At 44.6% G+C, this 15,556-nt stretch overlaps 1 protein-coding gene across 1 annotated transcript in view; it reads right to left on the reverse strand.

The window, feature by feature from the left end:
- Window positions 1–11,093, reverse strand: part of LOC114046185 (insulin receptor substrate 2-like) — a 35,850-nt gene extending 24,757 nt beyond the window's left edge. The window contains exon 1 of the mRNA XM_027866416.1: window positions 6,763–11,093. Coding sequence (XP_027722217.1) covers window positions 6,763–10,948 — 4,186 coding nt within the window. The 5' untranslated portion in view covers window positions 10,949–11,093. The remainder of the gene's footprint in view (window positions 1–6,762) is intronic.
- Window positions 11,094–15,556: the final 4,463 nt, after the last annotated feature.

The raw sequence follows: 15,556 nt of genomic DNA on the forward strand, positions 1-15,556 counted from the left end.
ATTTGAGCATTTTTATTTACATCTTTGATCAAGTTATCACTTTGAATTTATATTTAGAACAAAGCAAAAACTACTTCTCTTCCTGTGGGGTTGCTTTTTAAATTTAAATGTGTGTTCAAATGAGGATAAGTATATGTAAATATCAATCTAAAAATACAGTTTCTGGAAAATTTATAAATAATTTGGTTAATTTAAAATCCTTAAATAAATCAGTGGCTTAAGGGCAGTGAATGCAGTCAATAAAGCTGGTCTTAAAGTCAGAAAGACCTGGGTTCAAGTCCAGCTTCTGATTCACAACTGCTATGTGACCCTGGGCAAGTCATTTAACCTGTTTGTATTCTGGACAATCCCTAAGGCTATGAACTGAAGAGTAGGTACCAAACTGCAATGTAAGCAGTAGTTTCCTTATCTGGATGTTCTCTATATAAATAAAATTACAGGTCAATTCCCTAGCCCTTTCTAAACTATTCCATATTGATATAGACCATTTGGAAGATGCTACATTTGCAAATGACAGTAAAAGTAATTATTTGCCTGAGAAATGAATTTTGAAGAATTATATCTTATCCAACTTAACTAAAACTGACAGAATGGCAAAATAAATGTAGCTCACTTTTAAAAGTTTATGATTAACTAAAATATACACAAAAGCATTCGTGTTGCACAGCTCACAGTATTCTAAAACTTAATAAATCAAAATTTAAAGGATTTATTTGCCAGTCAAAAATTATCACTCATTCTAATTCCCATAGTAAGCACCTAGATTATACAAAATAACATCTCCCCAAGTTAATAAAACAAATCAGAATGATCAAATTGAACACGAGGTGGGTAAGAACACAACATACTAGTTTCAGCCGAATTTTCCTGCAGCATTCTAATGTAATGAAATTCTCTAAGTTAATAAGTATGGCAAGCTCTATCTAACATTATTTTCTCTTATGGATGGTGGGAGGGAAAGCCTAGTGCATAAAATATGCTCCAAATCTTTTCTCTGTTTAAACATACATTCCCATACGTATTTTACTTAGAGCCGAGTCAATGTTACTCTCTGTAGCTATCTTGAAAGAAATCAAGTAATCAGAAGCAGCCATCAACCTAACCATTTCCTCTGCCTTGAGCAATGACTCTGCTGGTTCACTTTAGAACAAACCTACCCTTCAACTTTGTCTACAATAATTTATCTTCAGTGGTTCAGAGTTACTATGACAGTCTTCAAATGGACATTCAAACTAAATGTAACTTAAAATACAAAAAAAAAAAAGAACACTGATGTCCAGCACCCTCTATACCGCTTTGCATTTTAGATGGCATTGATTTTATTTTTTTAATAACATGTAAATTAAAGCTCAAAATGGAAAATGTTTAGGGTTTTCCCCCTGCAAAATGTTGTATTTCTTTTATATTTTGAGTTAAATTTTGCTTTTGAAGATGTCAGGTTACACAATTCATGGCACTTTTAACTTCAAATACTTTATATTAATTTCAATTAGAAGCACAAGTTATTTTTAGTCCTGTCTATACTACAGAAATTCTTCAGAGAACTCAGTTTGTGGACTGACTAGGACCTAACTGGAGAAATTTGCCTAGGAGGGTGGGCCCACAAAAGCTTATTTTACCCTGAATGATTTTTTTTTCTCCAAACTCTACTTGGTAATGTAGATAAAAGACTAAAGTTACATTTTCCCCTAAGTTTAAGGTGAAACTGGAACACTTGATTCTGTGCTACCAAAAAAAGGCAAAAACTCCCTTTAGTTGCCAAATCTGATACCAAAAGTTAACTAATTCTTGGAACTATGTTTCTGTGGAAAATGCATTAGTGGGTATTTTAACAGAAAAACCATTATGCTTTGGTATGGCTGGAAAACTGTGACCTTGTTTTAGGTTTTTCTTAAAAACAACAACAAAGTCTGGATTAATGTTAATAAAATGTTTTTGAAGACTCAATTTTCAATTAAAACAGAATTTGGATAGAAGGTGATGTTAAAATGTAGATATATTCCTACATTGTTGCAAAACCAAAGAGCACAGCATTACGAGTCAAAACACGGTGCACTGAGGGACCAATCTCATTTAATCAGCCCAAAAGAATGAAATACCAAAGTGAACAAAGAATGATGGAGGCAATGGAAAGTCTGAGGGATTGGTTATTGTTGTTGTAATGTATCTCATAATAACAGCTTGGACTATCACTAGTAAAACAAATGTATATTTTTCCTAAACACAAACTGTCACTACTAAAACAATGTAGGATTTAACATACGTGCTCATCTGGAAAGCTCCTCTTTAAATATGAAGTAATTATAAAGGGTAATTGAAATAAAAATTAAATCTTTAGGTAGCTCCAAGAGTAGGGAAATAGTTTTCTTAATGATCTATTTTGAAGTGTAATTTAGAATACTAATGCATTAACATTAATGGTATCTTTAAATAAATGTTCAAGTTAAATAAAAACAATAAAAAACACTAATGTTGGGAGGTTTGGTACCTTAAAATAAATAGAGCACCTATTTCTTAATGAATGGCTTTGTCACACATGTATTATCTCCTCCATTTCAAAAACTAAACACAAAACTCAAAAGATAAGCAATCTATCTATATACATATGTAGATATATGCATATTCACATATACATATATAGATATATGTATATTCACATATACATATATGCATATGTTTATATAATTATACAAAAACTGGCACATTTTTTAAAAGAGCAAACAATTTAACAGGTTTAAAAATATTTTTTAGATCTGTGAAATTGTGTGCTCATTAAAAAAAATGTACCAGTTATTTATGAATTCTTGATAGGGTGTGTGTGTGTGTGTGTGTGTGTGTGTGTGTGTGTGTGTATAAATAAGTAGAAGTAGCAACAGAATTCTTGGATTGATGTCCCACCTTTCTTTGAAAGAACTCTAAAGTGCCCTGATATCTTTTATCTATCTCCTTTACCCTAACAACTGTGCCTATGAGATAGTTGAGGGGAGGGAAGTTATTATCCCTATTCTGCAGATGGAGAAACTGAGAAAAAGAGAATTAAGTAGCTTCCCTAAGGTCACACAGTGATTCAGTAACAGAGCAGGAACTAGAAACCTGACTTCCTGATACCTAATTCAGTCTTCTATGGAACAGATTATGTGCCTACTATGAAGCACTATTTTTGTAAAGGCTTCCCTTTCAATAAAGGAAATAGAACCAGTCATGTGACTTTCATTCAAGAAAGGGTGTATGTGTTTTCATTAGCACCTTACTTGTCTACTCCTGGGAACGGGATAGGAACTCTATACCAGTATTATCTTGTTATGACAAGAGCTAGCCAACTAAACCAAGGGAAAAAAAAAAGGTTATTTGGTTTGTCAACTAAGCTCATTATACTTCTGAAAGTGTTCAAGTGCTTTGATATTTCAGTACAACTTCCTCTTAAATGTAAATAGAGTAGTGCCTTTATTGTTCCCCTGCAAGCATTTCTTTCATACCAAAGTTACTCAACCATTGGTTTTAAAATTATCATGTGATATACTCTTTATCAAATAAATTTTAGACAAATCCACCTGAAAAATCTACACCAAATATTACTTTAAGCAGTATTTCTTGTCAAATTTGTTTTAGAATATTCAAATAAACCTTAAAATGAGAAATCCTCCAAGAATTGGAAAAAGAACTAAAATACTAATTTTTCTTAATAGCCAGTATATGCCACTGTACAAATTTTGCTACATTTGGCTGTCAAGTTTACACAAATCAGTAGTTTTTTAAAAGCAGTAACAAATTTCTGATCCAATAAAAATCCAGATGGATAACAGAATGAAAACAAGTGTTCCTACGCGCACACACACACACAAGGTGGGTGACCTTTATTTTCTTTCTTGTTTAAAACAATTACATAATTATTTTTAATTCATAGTTCTTTTATTTTTATTTATACCACTTTTAAAACACTGCCTACCTAAAGCTTTTATCAATGAACTTTGGTGATCCAGTAAAAGTCCACTGCAAACACAAGCAAACAATGACACACACCCTTTCTGCTACAACTTATGCAAACAGTAAATAGGATACAACTACCACCAAGGTATTTTTCTTCAATTGATACTGTTTTTCTATATCTAGCACAGTTGTTCTGCACAAATATTAAACACTTCCAAGAATTAAGGCTAAAATCAGATATGATCGAGGGCACTCCTTCCTCTTAGTTCACTGTAAAAGATCAATTCCTTTTTTTTTTCCCTAATCCTACAACAGCATTTCTATAAATCACACTCTTAGAAGGCATTTTTGCTGTTATGGTCTTTTCATGTAAAAGAACCAGAAACACTTTTCATATGTAATTCTAATCAACACAGAGGATTATTCTGTGAATTTGTAAATGCTAATGGTCTGGCTCAATAGAGTACTACTTACGGATTACATTAATAATGAAAGATGATACATTAGTACTTTCCTAATCTACTATTCCTTGTGTTACAAGTTAATTCACTATAGATTCATTTAATATAAACTCTCCTTTTTTATTTATCTTGAAATCAGCTAACCTGCTTCCAAACAGGGTGTATGCAAGTAGACCCATACACACATACTTAAGAAAACTGCCAGCCAAAATAACTGTTCAGTTATGAAGGATACAAAATACATAGCATTTTAACTTGAAAACAATAAATTCTTCACGATGAGAGGGAGACGGAGAGAGGGAGAGAGACAGAGAGAGAGAGACAGAGAGAGACAGAGAGAGAGATTCTGGGAGGAAAACTTTACCCGTAATAGGCTAAGCTTGGTCCCCAAACACACAGTATCAGGCTGTTTACCATTTTTATTAACCCTAAGAGGGCACTGTATCATACATGAATCATGTTTTTTGAATCAAATTTGCTTCATCAGACAGCTTTCAAGCCATGTACCTTCAGTGAGATCCCTCAAAGAACAGACTCCAACCCTAATACCTCCTGTAAACAGAAGGCAGAAACCAACAGCCAGAGCCTCACCTGAATCCAGTCCAGGTTTTTATTACCCTGCTCCTCCCCTTCAGGGACAGGCCGGAAACAGTAAAAGCTATCAGTTCTTCAGTTTGTGTGTGTTTGTGTTTTGTTTTTGTTTTTGTTTTTTTTTTAACTAGAATCAGATCTGGGCAAAAATTGTTACTTTTACAGTTTGCTGTGTCAAAACATACCTACTAAGACACACAGGGACTTTATTTCTGTTGGTCTATTGATATATTCTATGCAAATTTTCAGCTAACCCTTTCACTCCCTTTAGAAAGTTGGCAGAACTACCTAGAATATTTGTTTGGTACAATAAGTACAACAAAATAACCTTCAGTAAATGAACGACATTATAGGAAAAAGTCTAACACATCAACTTTATTTGAGTTTCATTAGTCTCCAAAAGTCATTATTCTTTTTCAATTATTCTGTCATTCACCTTTTTGGACTTACTTCCGAAAGAGGAAACAGCTTTTCCTCTGGAAAACTAATATGGGGTGGGGGGAGAGGGGGAAGTATTTTATGATTACAGCTAAATCTTCTAAAATGCTACTACTGTTTTATAAAATGCCTACTAGATTTAGAAGTATACTTGTTACAGAGACAAAAAAGAAAGAGATAAATGTGACCCCCTGCCAGCCTAATCGCCCAGTTGCAATGCTTGCTAGTTGTTTACTCAAAAAGCAAAACAAAACAAAATTTAAAAAGCTCATCAATTATAATAATCAGCTGGTCCTGTTCAAGATTCCCTGTTGGAGTAACTAACCCTAAAGGATGCCTTTAAAAGCCAGCACCTCAGCAAAGGAACAGCTATGGAATCAAAAAAGAAACCCAACATTTGAATTTTTCTTTTTGTCTTCAAGCTTTGTGTATTTCAGCTCTACTCCAACACACAAGCCAATTACCATGCCTTCATATTTAGAATGAACTGCCACCTGCAGTTACACAGCACTATTCACAGGCCTTTGAAGAAAATTCCCAGAACAATGATGAACACTCATACAACTATTACTGACAAAACCCATGTTTTTGTTTCACATTCTGTGCTTCTTGCAGATTCACTAAAATTCCTCCATAACAGATAAAAATAATTTGGCTAGTGGAAAATATAATTCAGTTTCTATATAAGAGTTTAATTAAATTAATAGTTATTTGATAAGCTAATTAATTATTCACCCTGTCACCCAGGGAAATTGGTTGGTAACTTTCTAAAGGAATTTTCTCTGCACTTTATTTTCAAAAACAAAACAACAAAAAGAAAAAAAAACTTTTAAATAACATTTAAAAAAATTAACATGTATCCGGTCTAGAGTACTGCAATCCAGGGGAAGGTGAGAACAGGAGGAAATCTAAGCAAGACTTATTTAGACCTTCCAAATAATATTCTAGTCACTAAAAAGAAAAATAGTGCTGTTTAAAGCTGCCTTTCTTCGGCTTGATTCAAAGAAAGGTTTGTAGTGTTAGATTGGGTTTTTCAATCTGTGTGGAGGAGTGTTGTGGGGAGGGAGGGAGAGAAATGACCTGGATGGAAAAATGAAAGTGTTCCTGTTTTTAAGCCTCCCTCACATTAACTGTTTTCCTGGTTCTTGGGAGGGCCTTACTTTGGCAGAAAGGCCCATACAGGAGCCCAAAGTAAAATAAACAAAGCTTAATTCAGGGCTTTTGCCATTTAGGTCAAGTTATTAAGAATGAGAAAGAGTAGAGTTCAGGCAGCACAAGTTCCTCATGCCTGTCTTATGCTACTTCCCCCACTTTGCACCCAATTACAAAACAAAGATGGTCTCACCTTTCACAGCTGTAGCCTCCTTCAGATGATGGGACATAAAGTCAATGCTAGCATAGGTGTTGGCTGTGGGCAAGGGTCCAGAGCCTGGTCCCACACAACCACCTGTGTTGCTGCCATTTCCACCATTGATGAGCCCACTGAGGCCACGGGTCCTGGCCCAGGTATTCTTATCTCCAGACTGCTGCTGCTGCTGCTGCTGCTGCTGCTGCTGCTGCTGCTGCTGCTGCAACAGCAGGCCAGCTTCATCTCTAACATCAATGGCAATGTAGTTGAGGCCATTCTGGAAGCCTGCTGATGTCTCCCGACACATAGGAGAGCTACTGCTCCCGGGGCAACCAACTAATGCTCCAGGTTGGTTTTGTGTCCACCTCGGCTGCTGGGGCTGAGGTGGCAGAGGGAGTGAAGGCTGCTGAAGGTGGGGAGATGTAGATGGCTCTTCTTCACCTCCTCCAAGACTTTCACCACCACTGCCACTGGGCCCTTCGCCGCTTTTCCTGAGAGAGACGTTTTCCACAGAGGCCGAGTTGTGGCGCTTAGGATTGTGTGCGAAGGATGGGGACACAGGGGTCACAGTAGTGGTCGAGGAAAAGGTTTCCGAGCTGTGGCGTCGGCGGCCACCCTGTGGGTCAGCACGGATGACCTTGGCACCCCGGTGTGGGTCTGGGGGTGGGCTGGCTAGCAGGAAGGCCTCTACACCAGACACCTGCTCCATCAAACTCAGCCTCTTCACACCAGATGTAGGGCTGGTCACCCGGGCACTTTCTGGCTTCGGAGGTGCTGCAATGGGCTGTGGTGGAGTGGCAGCTATGCCGAAGGCCATCTCGGTGTAGTCACCACTATCCCCTGACTCCGGGGGACAAGAGGGAGAGGAGGCAGAAACAGGGGCTGGGTGGCAGGTAGAAGAAGCTGGAGGCAGGCGGTATAGCTCTCCTGGTGGTGGTGGAGGTGGTAGTTGCTGCTGCTGTGAGGAAGAAGTAGAGGAGGAGGCAGGAGGTGTTGGCAGTGGTGGGCAGGGTGAGGAGGCCTCAGGAGACATCAAGGCATCCAAAGATCCCACAGAGCCACCACCCTCAGTGCCAGATTTGGGTGACTTGGGTGAGCCAAAGCCAAGGTTCATATAGTCAGAGAGAGGGGAGCGCCTCCGGCTATCACCACTGGTGCCAGGGGTACCTGAGCCCATTGAAGAGGCGGGGCTGCTAGCTGAGAGTAGTGATGACGATGAGGCTGCTGAGGTCAGCAGGGGAGGTGGAGGTGGTGAAAGGTGGGTTCCAGACTCACTAAAGTCAATGTTGATGTACTCACCTGGGCTTTTAGGCTCAGGTGGCAGTGGGTACTCATGCATGCTAGGTAGGGTTCTAAGCCCCTCCAGGGACAGTCGAGTTGGCCGGACTGCTCTGCAACGCTGAATGAGGAAACTCTCTGGCCGGCTGTTGTTGTCACTGCTGCTGCCACTCTGCCTAACTGCTGAAGGCACTAGGTGGTGCGGTTGGGAGTGGCTGCCCCCGTTAGATGCAAAGGGCCCGGTGGTCTGGGTACAGGGGGTAGTCGTGGCGGGCAGTGGCTGCAGCCTCGGCTGCTCTTGCTCCTCTTCCACAATCCTCCTCCCTGCTGGAGAATTCATGAAGACATACTGGTCACTATCCCCGTTTCGAGGACAGGGAGTCTTGTAGGACCGGGGCAGTGAGCTGTAACAGCAGCCTGGGACTCCCTTGGGTGGCTCTCCACCACCAGGCAAGGGGACTGAGTCATAGAAAAAGTCAGGTGGGGTGAGAGAAGCTCCAGCATCACTGGGGGACATGTTAAGGTAATCCCCATTGGGAAGTAGCTTGCCCTCAGAGCTTTCCACCGAGAGCTTGGAACCACACCACATCCGCATGTACCCACTGTCCTCAGGAGAGCTTTCAGCTGGAGAACTGGTCTTGCAGCTGCTGCCATTCAGTGGAGAGCCTCTACCACTTGCTGATGAGGCTGCCTGGGAGGCTGCACCCGCAGCAAGGGAGGCTGCTGCCATCCGTGGCTGTAGTATCTGTTTGGGAGCAGAGACACTGGTGGGACTCATGGGCATGTAGTCGTCACTTTTGCAACTTCCAATGCTGCCCCCTGCCAGTGGGGCCACTCCAGGAGTCATGGGCATATAGCCATCATCTGCTCCAAGGTTACTGCTGGAGCTCCGGTGGGAGCCAATCTCAATATCCCCATAGTCCTCTGGGTATGGGTTGTAGGTCACTTTGGGAGATGAGGCTGGGTAAAGGCGGCTTGAGCTGCCTGCAAAGCTGGCCCGCATCAGAGTATATTCATCAAGGGAGGCAGAGGACACTTGGGGTACTGCACGTTGGCGAGCAGGTGTGGTCAGAGAGTAAGTCCTCTTTCTGTGACCTTTGTCCAAGTCTGGGGCCCCTTCCCCGGACACCCTTCGATAGGTTCGGCCACATAGACTCAGGGGTCTCTCCATGGTCATGTATCCATATAGTTCAGTCCCACTGCCATCCCTCGCTGGTGGGGTCTCAGCTATGGACTCAGGAGTGTTGCTTCGGTTACTGCAGAAGGCCCGCAGGTCCCCAGGGCTAGAGCCATATTCGTCCAAGGACATGAAGCCTGGGTCACTGGGGGAGCCAGAAGCAGAAGCACTGCCACTAGAGGGCCGCTGGCCCTGGTGGAGGTGAAGGTGGTGTGGATGCGGATGCTGTCCTTGAGGCAAGGAGTAAGAAGCTGAGCCATGCCCGCTGCTGGAGGAGAGGCTGCCAGGGCTGGTGGCAGACGGAGGAGAATGGGACACCGGCATAGACATGGATCGGCTGTGTTGCAGAGGGCCCCCTGCAGGGGCTAACATCATCTTATTAGGTCGCATGGAGGCGCTGCAGCTGCTGCTCAGAGTATGGGACCTGCTCAGGGGAGTCCTCACCGGGCCGGGACTCATGGGGCTGCCGGCCACTGAAACTGGCCTGCAGCCCACCCCTCCTGCGCTCCCACTGCTGCCGTCCCCCTCGCTGGCCGTGCGTACCCTGCAAGAGCTGCACTTCCCAGCTCCAGGGGCCTGGGTCGCAATAGGGGCCCCCGCGGCAGGAGGCGTGGCAGCCAGGCTGTCGGTCCGGGATCGGCGAAGGAGCCCGGTCTGGCTGGGGGGCAGGTTGACCAAATGATGGTGGTGGTGACGCCGGGTGCCCGGGACGCTGATGGGGTGAGTGGAAGAGGAGCCCGAGGACTGGCTCTTGCTGCGGGGACGGAATTCGAACAGCTCCTTCAGTGCTTTCATGGCCTCCAGAATGGTTTCGTGGATGTTCTGGGCCACCACAGAGTCATCTGCCTGCATCCAAAGCTCGCCAGGGCCCGTGGACGCCGAGCGCCCTACCTCGATGAAGAAGAAGCTGTCCGAGTGGCCGCAGCGTCGGATGTTCATAAGCTGCAGAGTGACCGACGGCACCTCGCAGTTGAGCTTCACAAAACCGATGGTGCGCGCGGAGAGGCAGAGCCGGTATACCCCGGTCAGGTTCTTGCTCTGTCCCAGCCCTTTGGGCTTCAGGTTCACCTGCCAGACCTCCCGGTAAGCCGCGGTGGCCGGGGTGATCAGCCCATAGTGGAGATCCTCGGCCGCTGCCCCAAAAGAGCCGCTGCCGCCCGAACCGGGCAGGGAGGCGCTGCAGGACGAGGCGCCGGCCGACGAGGCGCCGGACGAGAGGCAGTGCGGGTAGAGCGAGCTGGAATCATAGGCGGCTTTGCCCTCATTGAGCAGGTCGGTGAGCGCCCGGTACCAGCCCTCCTGCTCCTGCTCGTTTTCGGCTGCCACAGCGAAGTACTCGTCCTTGGTATAGAGGGCGATCAGATACTTGTGCTTGGCGTCCGCCCGCTTGTTGATGTTGAGGCAGGAGTCTAAGGCGATCACCCTTTTCGGGGCCCCCGACTTGTTTTTCCACTTCTTCTCATTCTCGTAGTACTCCAGCCTCGCTGGCAGGGGTGGCTGCCCCCCGGGCCCCGCACCGCCCTGCTCTTCGCCACCACCCCCGGGGCCCCGGAGGACGAAAAAGCGTTTATGCCCGTGTTTTTGCTTCCTCAGGTAGCCGCACTTCCGCACGCTGTGGTTGTTGTTGTTGTTGTTGTTGTTCAGGTTGGTGCCGCCACTGCCGCCGCCTCCTCCTCCGTTGGAGGAATTCGCCGGGGTCAGGAGCCCGTTCAGTGGCGGGCTGGCCATCCTCCCGGGAGGGTGCAGTCCTGACCTCCCCAATCCAGTCGCGAAGGCAACAGGGGGAGGGGGAGGGGAAGGCAAAGGGAGGGGTGATTTGGGGAGGGGGAGTGATTTGGGGATGGGAGGTTGGGGATGGCTTCCCTTCACTCAAGTGAAAGCGTCTCTTTCCCCAAAGGTTTAAAAAAAAAAAAAAAAAAAAAAGCAAGGATCGGAAGATGAGCCGAGCCGGCTCCCCTTGGATGCTCGGTTATCTCCGGTGGTCGGGCCCGAATGATGCACAGATCGCAGTCCACTCTCGCCCCCACCTTCACCAACTTCCCGTGGCTCCTCTCACTCCAGTGTCTCTGGCTGCCCTAAAAAGCACACTGTAGACCCCGTCTCTGGATTGCAGACGCCTTCACTGTTTAGGCTGTCCGCTGCTCCGGGTTAAGCGGCGGCACTTGTCCCTGCTGCCGGGGCTGCTGCCACTATCACCGCCGCCGCCACCGCCACCGCAGCTGCCGCTGCCTCTTCGCGCTCTGGGCTGTTTCGGTGAGCTGTGAATCCCTCGGCGTGGCTCGGGGTTGCTGCCTCTGCTACTGCTAGTGGTGCTACTGCCGCCGCCAACGGCGACTCCTGCCTGTCTCGGTCCCAGTTGAACAGTGAGTAACACATCGCGCACTGAGTGACTGAACTAAAGAGCAAAACAACATGTGACTCTGCGTTACGCAGGCACACACACGAGCGCAGGGCGAGGGGGGAAAGAGGGGGCGAGAGAGCCGCACTCCTCCCCCACACGCACCCCGCATTGGGTGCAGCGCCGGGGGACTGACGGCCCTGAGCACCAATTGAGCACCAAGCAGAGGAAGTTGAGGGGGAGGGAAGGTGGGGGGGGGGGGGGGGGGGGGGGGGAGCCAGAGGGTGGCGGGAGGAGGGAGAAGGGAGGAGAGAGAAGGCGGGCCCTAAAGCACCCCTCCTTCTCCCCCTTCTCTCTCCCTCCTTCCTCCTCTCTCTCCTCCTTTCTCCTTCTGTTTCTTTTCCCGCCTATCCCCTCCCCCGCACACACGGCAAAGAGATGGAGGGACTGGGAAGGGGGGCGTAAGGTACGGGGGAAATGCCAGCTCTAGTGCCTCATTAATCAGAGGCTTGTTGTTGATGCACGCGAAGGAAATGCCACCCAGGGCGTGAAAAAGGAGAGAGGAGAAGGGGCGGGGAAAGGGGAGCTGGGGGAGGAAGTGGGGGGGGCGAGACGGACCTTTCACTCTTGCTATTGAATATATTAAATTATCCCCACACTTCCGCTGTAAAGGAAATACTGTAAAGCATGTATGGGGAGGAGGTGGGGGGACTCTTTGGAGATCAAAGCGCAGACACAGCTAGCTAATAGGTTGGGAAAGGGGGGCGGGAAGCATCCCCCTGAATAAGCCCCAATGCATCTCACACCCTACCCCCGCCCCCACTCCAAATCTGCTGCGGCTCTGGCTTCATGGAATCTTTTCGTATGGGAAGAAAGGAGGTGTGGACGAATTCGGACTTCTTTCTCGGCACTCTCCCCCAGCCCCGACCCCAATTTCGGAAAAGCAAGCCGTTCTTTAATATTTCTGAGAAGTTTACGCTGCCGATTAGCCGTTTGGTGGAAAGGAGAATGTGTGGCGCAGCTCATGTTTGTTTACGGGTCTAGGGTGGAAGGTCTCTGGGGTCCGGGTGCCCTCACTTTTGTTGAGCTCTCAGAATTGTTTTTTTTTTTTTAAACATTCTGTCTCTCTTCCCCTTGTCTGTAAAGGGTGGCCCTAGAGAGAGGCTGGCTGGCGCTTGTTTACGAACATCAAAATTAGTCACACGGTGAGATGAAGCTCAATAGCAGCTTCATTCCCTTTACGGGAAAGAAGGGGGGGGTGGAGGGTGTGGGGGGATAAGAAGAATTCTCATTGTTAAGAAGAGGGCAGCCCCTGAGATACGAGCTGGGGAGGGAGAGGGTGTTGAAAATCATTGCTTAGGGTGAGGTATGCCGCGTAAAAACGGTGAGGGGAAAGCAGAATACAGAAAGGAAAGAGTAATGAGTCTTGGGATGAAAGCAAAGCTCAGTGGAAACCCCCCCAGCTTAGGCTGGTTTTAATCAGCCACAAATCTTTCTCCCAGACCAGGCTTCAGACCTTTCTTTTTTTACATATGCTTGGGGGGTGGTGGAGGTAGGGGTGAGGGGTGGGAGGGCGGATGTGTGTGGCAGGGGGTAGGGGCAAGATGAGGGAAGAGGGGGGGACTGGTCGCACAAACATCCCTGTTTTCGCATTTTCTTTTCGGGATGTCATCAGGACCTATTAACTTGTCAGATTGTCATGAAGTTGAACCCATCTGTTTTGGATGTAACAGGAGAAAAAGAATGAGAAGCAACAGCAGTCAGAGAAAAATACAGTTTCCATAGTGCAGGGATAGGGCGGGCACCAGCGAGAAAACAACATCGGCGAAACTCTGTGTCAGCAGCCGTTTGTTCCTTGCCTGCTCAGACCCCATCCTACACGTACACGCACTCACAAGAGGGTAGGAGAGCACATACCCACCTTGCGGCTACCGATCCCTCCTGCCCCCTAGGTTGAACATAATTTTGAATTCCTGATTCAAATTTTTGGGGTGGTTTTATGGATTTTGATGATATTCCCCCTTTTTTGGTCTGGACCTGCGATTTCATCTTTGTAGATGTCTCCTGGTTAGGAAAGTCTCTTTTGGCAATACAAATCAACAACTATACTTTTATTTGTTGTCTCAGAGAGTTGCCTGATGGTACTGAGAGTTTAAGTGACTTGATCTGGGCCACATAGCTAGTATATATCACCAGAGGTATTTGAACCCAGCTTTTCCTGTTTCCAGGTTGGCTCTTTATTCACTATGCTAGGCTGCCTCTCATGATTTTCATACTCAGAGACAAAATAGGTTCTCCAAAATTCTTCATGTTACAAACAGTAGGCTTAATTTGGCTATAGGATCATAGGTGGAAAATGAAGAATGGAATTGCCCTTTAAAAAACAAACTTTTATTTTGTTTTACTTCTTAAGAGTGTGTGAAGTCACATGAGAGAATAATTTATCAAAGTAATGAATAATTGTTATTAAATTATTTAAATATTAATTATGCACTTGAATTTCTTTGATAATTTGTAAAGAATAATTTTCAAAATATATTACAATCTTAATTGTGTCTTAATAATCTTAAATGGCATTTTAAAAATCAAATGTTATATAGTTTTAAAACATTTTCATGTTAAATGATCTGAAAATTAAAACATTTTTGCACCATTATAATTTGCATAGAGTTATGATTAAAGATCAGTGTTGCAAAGAAATTTTGATATAAAATTGCCATGAGGTAAATTCATTTAAATCCCATTCCTTAATTCTTGACCTCTTTATAAAGACATGATAGTGTGTAACTAGGCATGCCATCTTTAAATGTGGTTTTCTTGTTTTGTTTATGTGTAGGGTTGGTGGGTTGGTGGGAAAGAAGAGGGAGGCAATGTCTGTGGACATTTCAGTTCGATTTTCTGTTTGCTTCTTCTGTATATACTGTTGCCTTTTATATCAACAAATGTTGCCTAGCAATTCAGTGTATCTCTATGTGGAAAGCATAGAGGGAGTCTTACCTGGAGGTTTGAAGAAAATGTATACCGCTTTATTGGCCTTGTAACAATTCACATTACATTAGGAAAAAACATGTACATGACTGCTTTCCCTTTCTTATTTCACTTAGATCACAGAAGATGTTACTAGGAGTTAAGGAGGTGACATCTTAACCATCACTCTGTAACTTCCTGTGAGATGTGTGGTCCAAGTGTTTTTATTGCTCCCCACCCACCCCCACCTTCAGATTTTTACTCTACACTAGGATTAATTAAAAATTCTTATGGATCTTCAGCTGTTAGACACATATGATGTTAACAAGTGTCATCTAGAAGAGTTTCTTGACTGCTGTTTTAGGGCCATTCTAGTTTAAATGCCAACTTTTTTTTTTTTCTTTTTGGTTAAGGATCAGTAGCTACTATGGACAGGCATGAAGTTTAGCTTGGCTGTTGCCTTCCATCTGTTGCCAGGATCACCAAGTTAAGGGTAGGCAAACTGAGAAAAAGGGTGGAGAATTATCATGTACGTCATTAGCATTGTCTTATACCATCAAGATTGCAAATCTCTTGCAGAAGAAAAAAAAACAAACTGGTTTTAATCCTGATGCCCTTGAACCTCAAAATGTGGGAGGTATATATTTAATTGACATTAGGAAGTTTATTCCAGGATTCTGAAGCCAAGAATTTCTATACTCAGAATTATTCCAGTCTTCTTCCTCATGTGCTGAAGGCTTTTTCTTTCCATCTTTTATGGTCAGTGCATTCTCATTTCTTTCTGTGAAAATTCCTGGTTCTCTCTCTCTCTCTCTCTCTCTCTCTCTCTCTCTCTCTGTCTCTCTCTCTCCCACACACACACAGAATATATCATTATATACTTATTTACGAATTTAAGATCTGTTCTACACCTTATTCTTTTCTAAATGTTCTCCCATACTCTCATTCCGCAAAAGTCAGCTATTAACTCCTGACCAATATGCTTTAAACTGAAGGACTGAGAACTGTTGAATGGCTTGCTGCCAGCACAC

This window comes from Vombatus ursinus, unplaced genomic scaffold (genome assembly GCF_900497805.2).
Source record: "Vombatus ursinus unplaced genomic scaffold, bare-nosed wombat genome assembly UNPS02014781.1, whole genome shotgun sequence".
NCBI lineage: Eukaryota > Metazoa > Chordata > Mammalia > Diprotodontia > Vombatidae > Vombatus > Vombatus ursinus.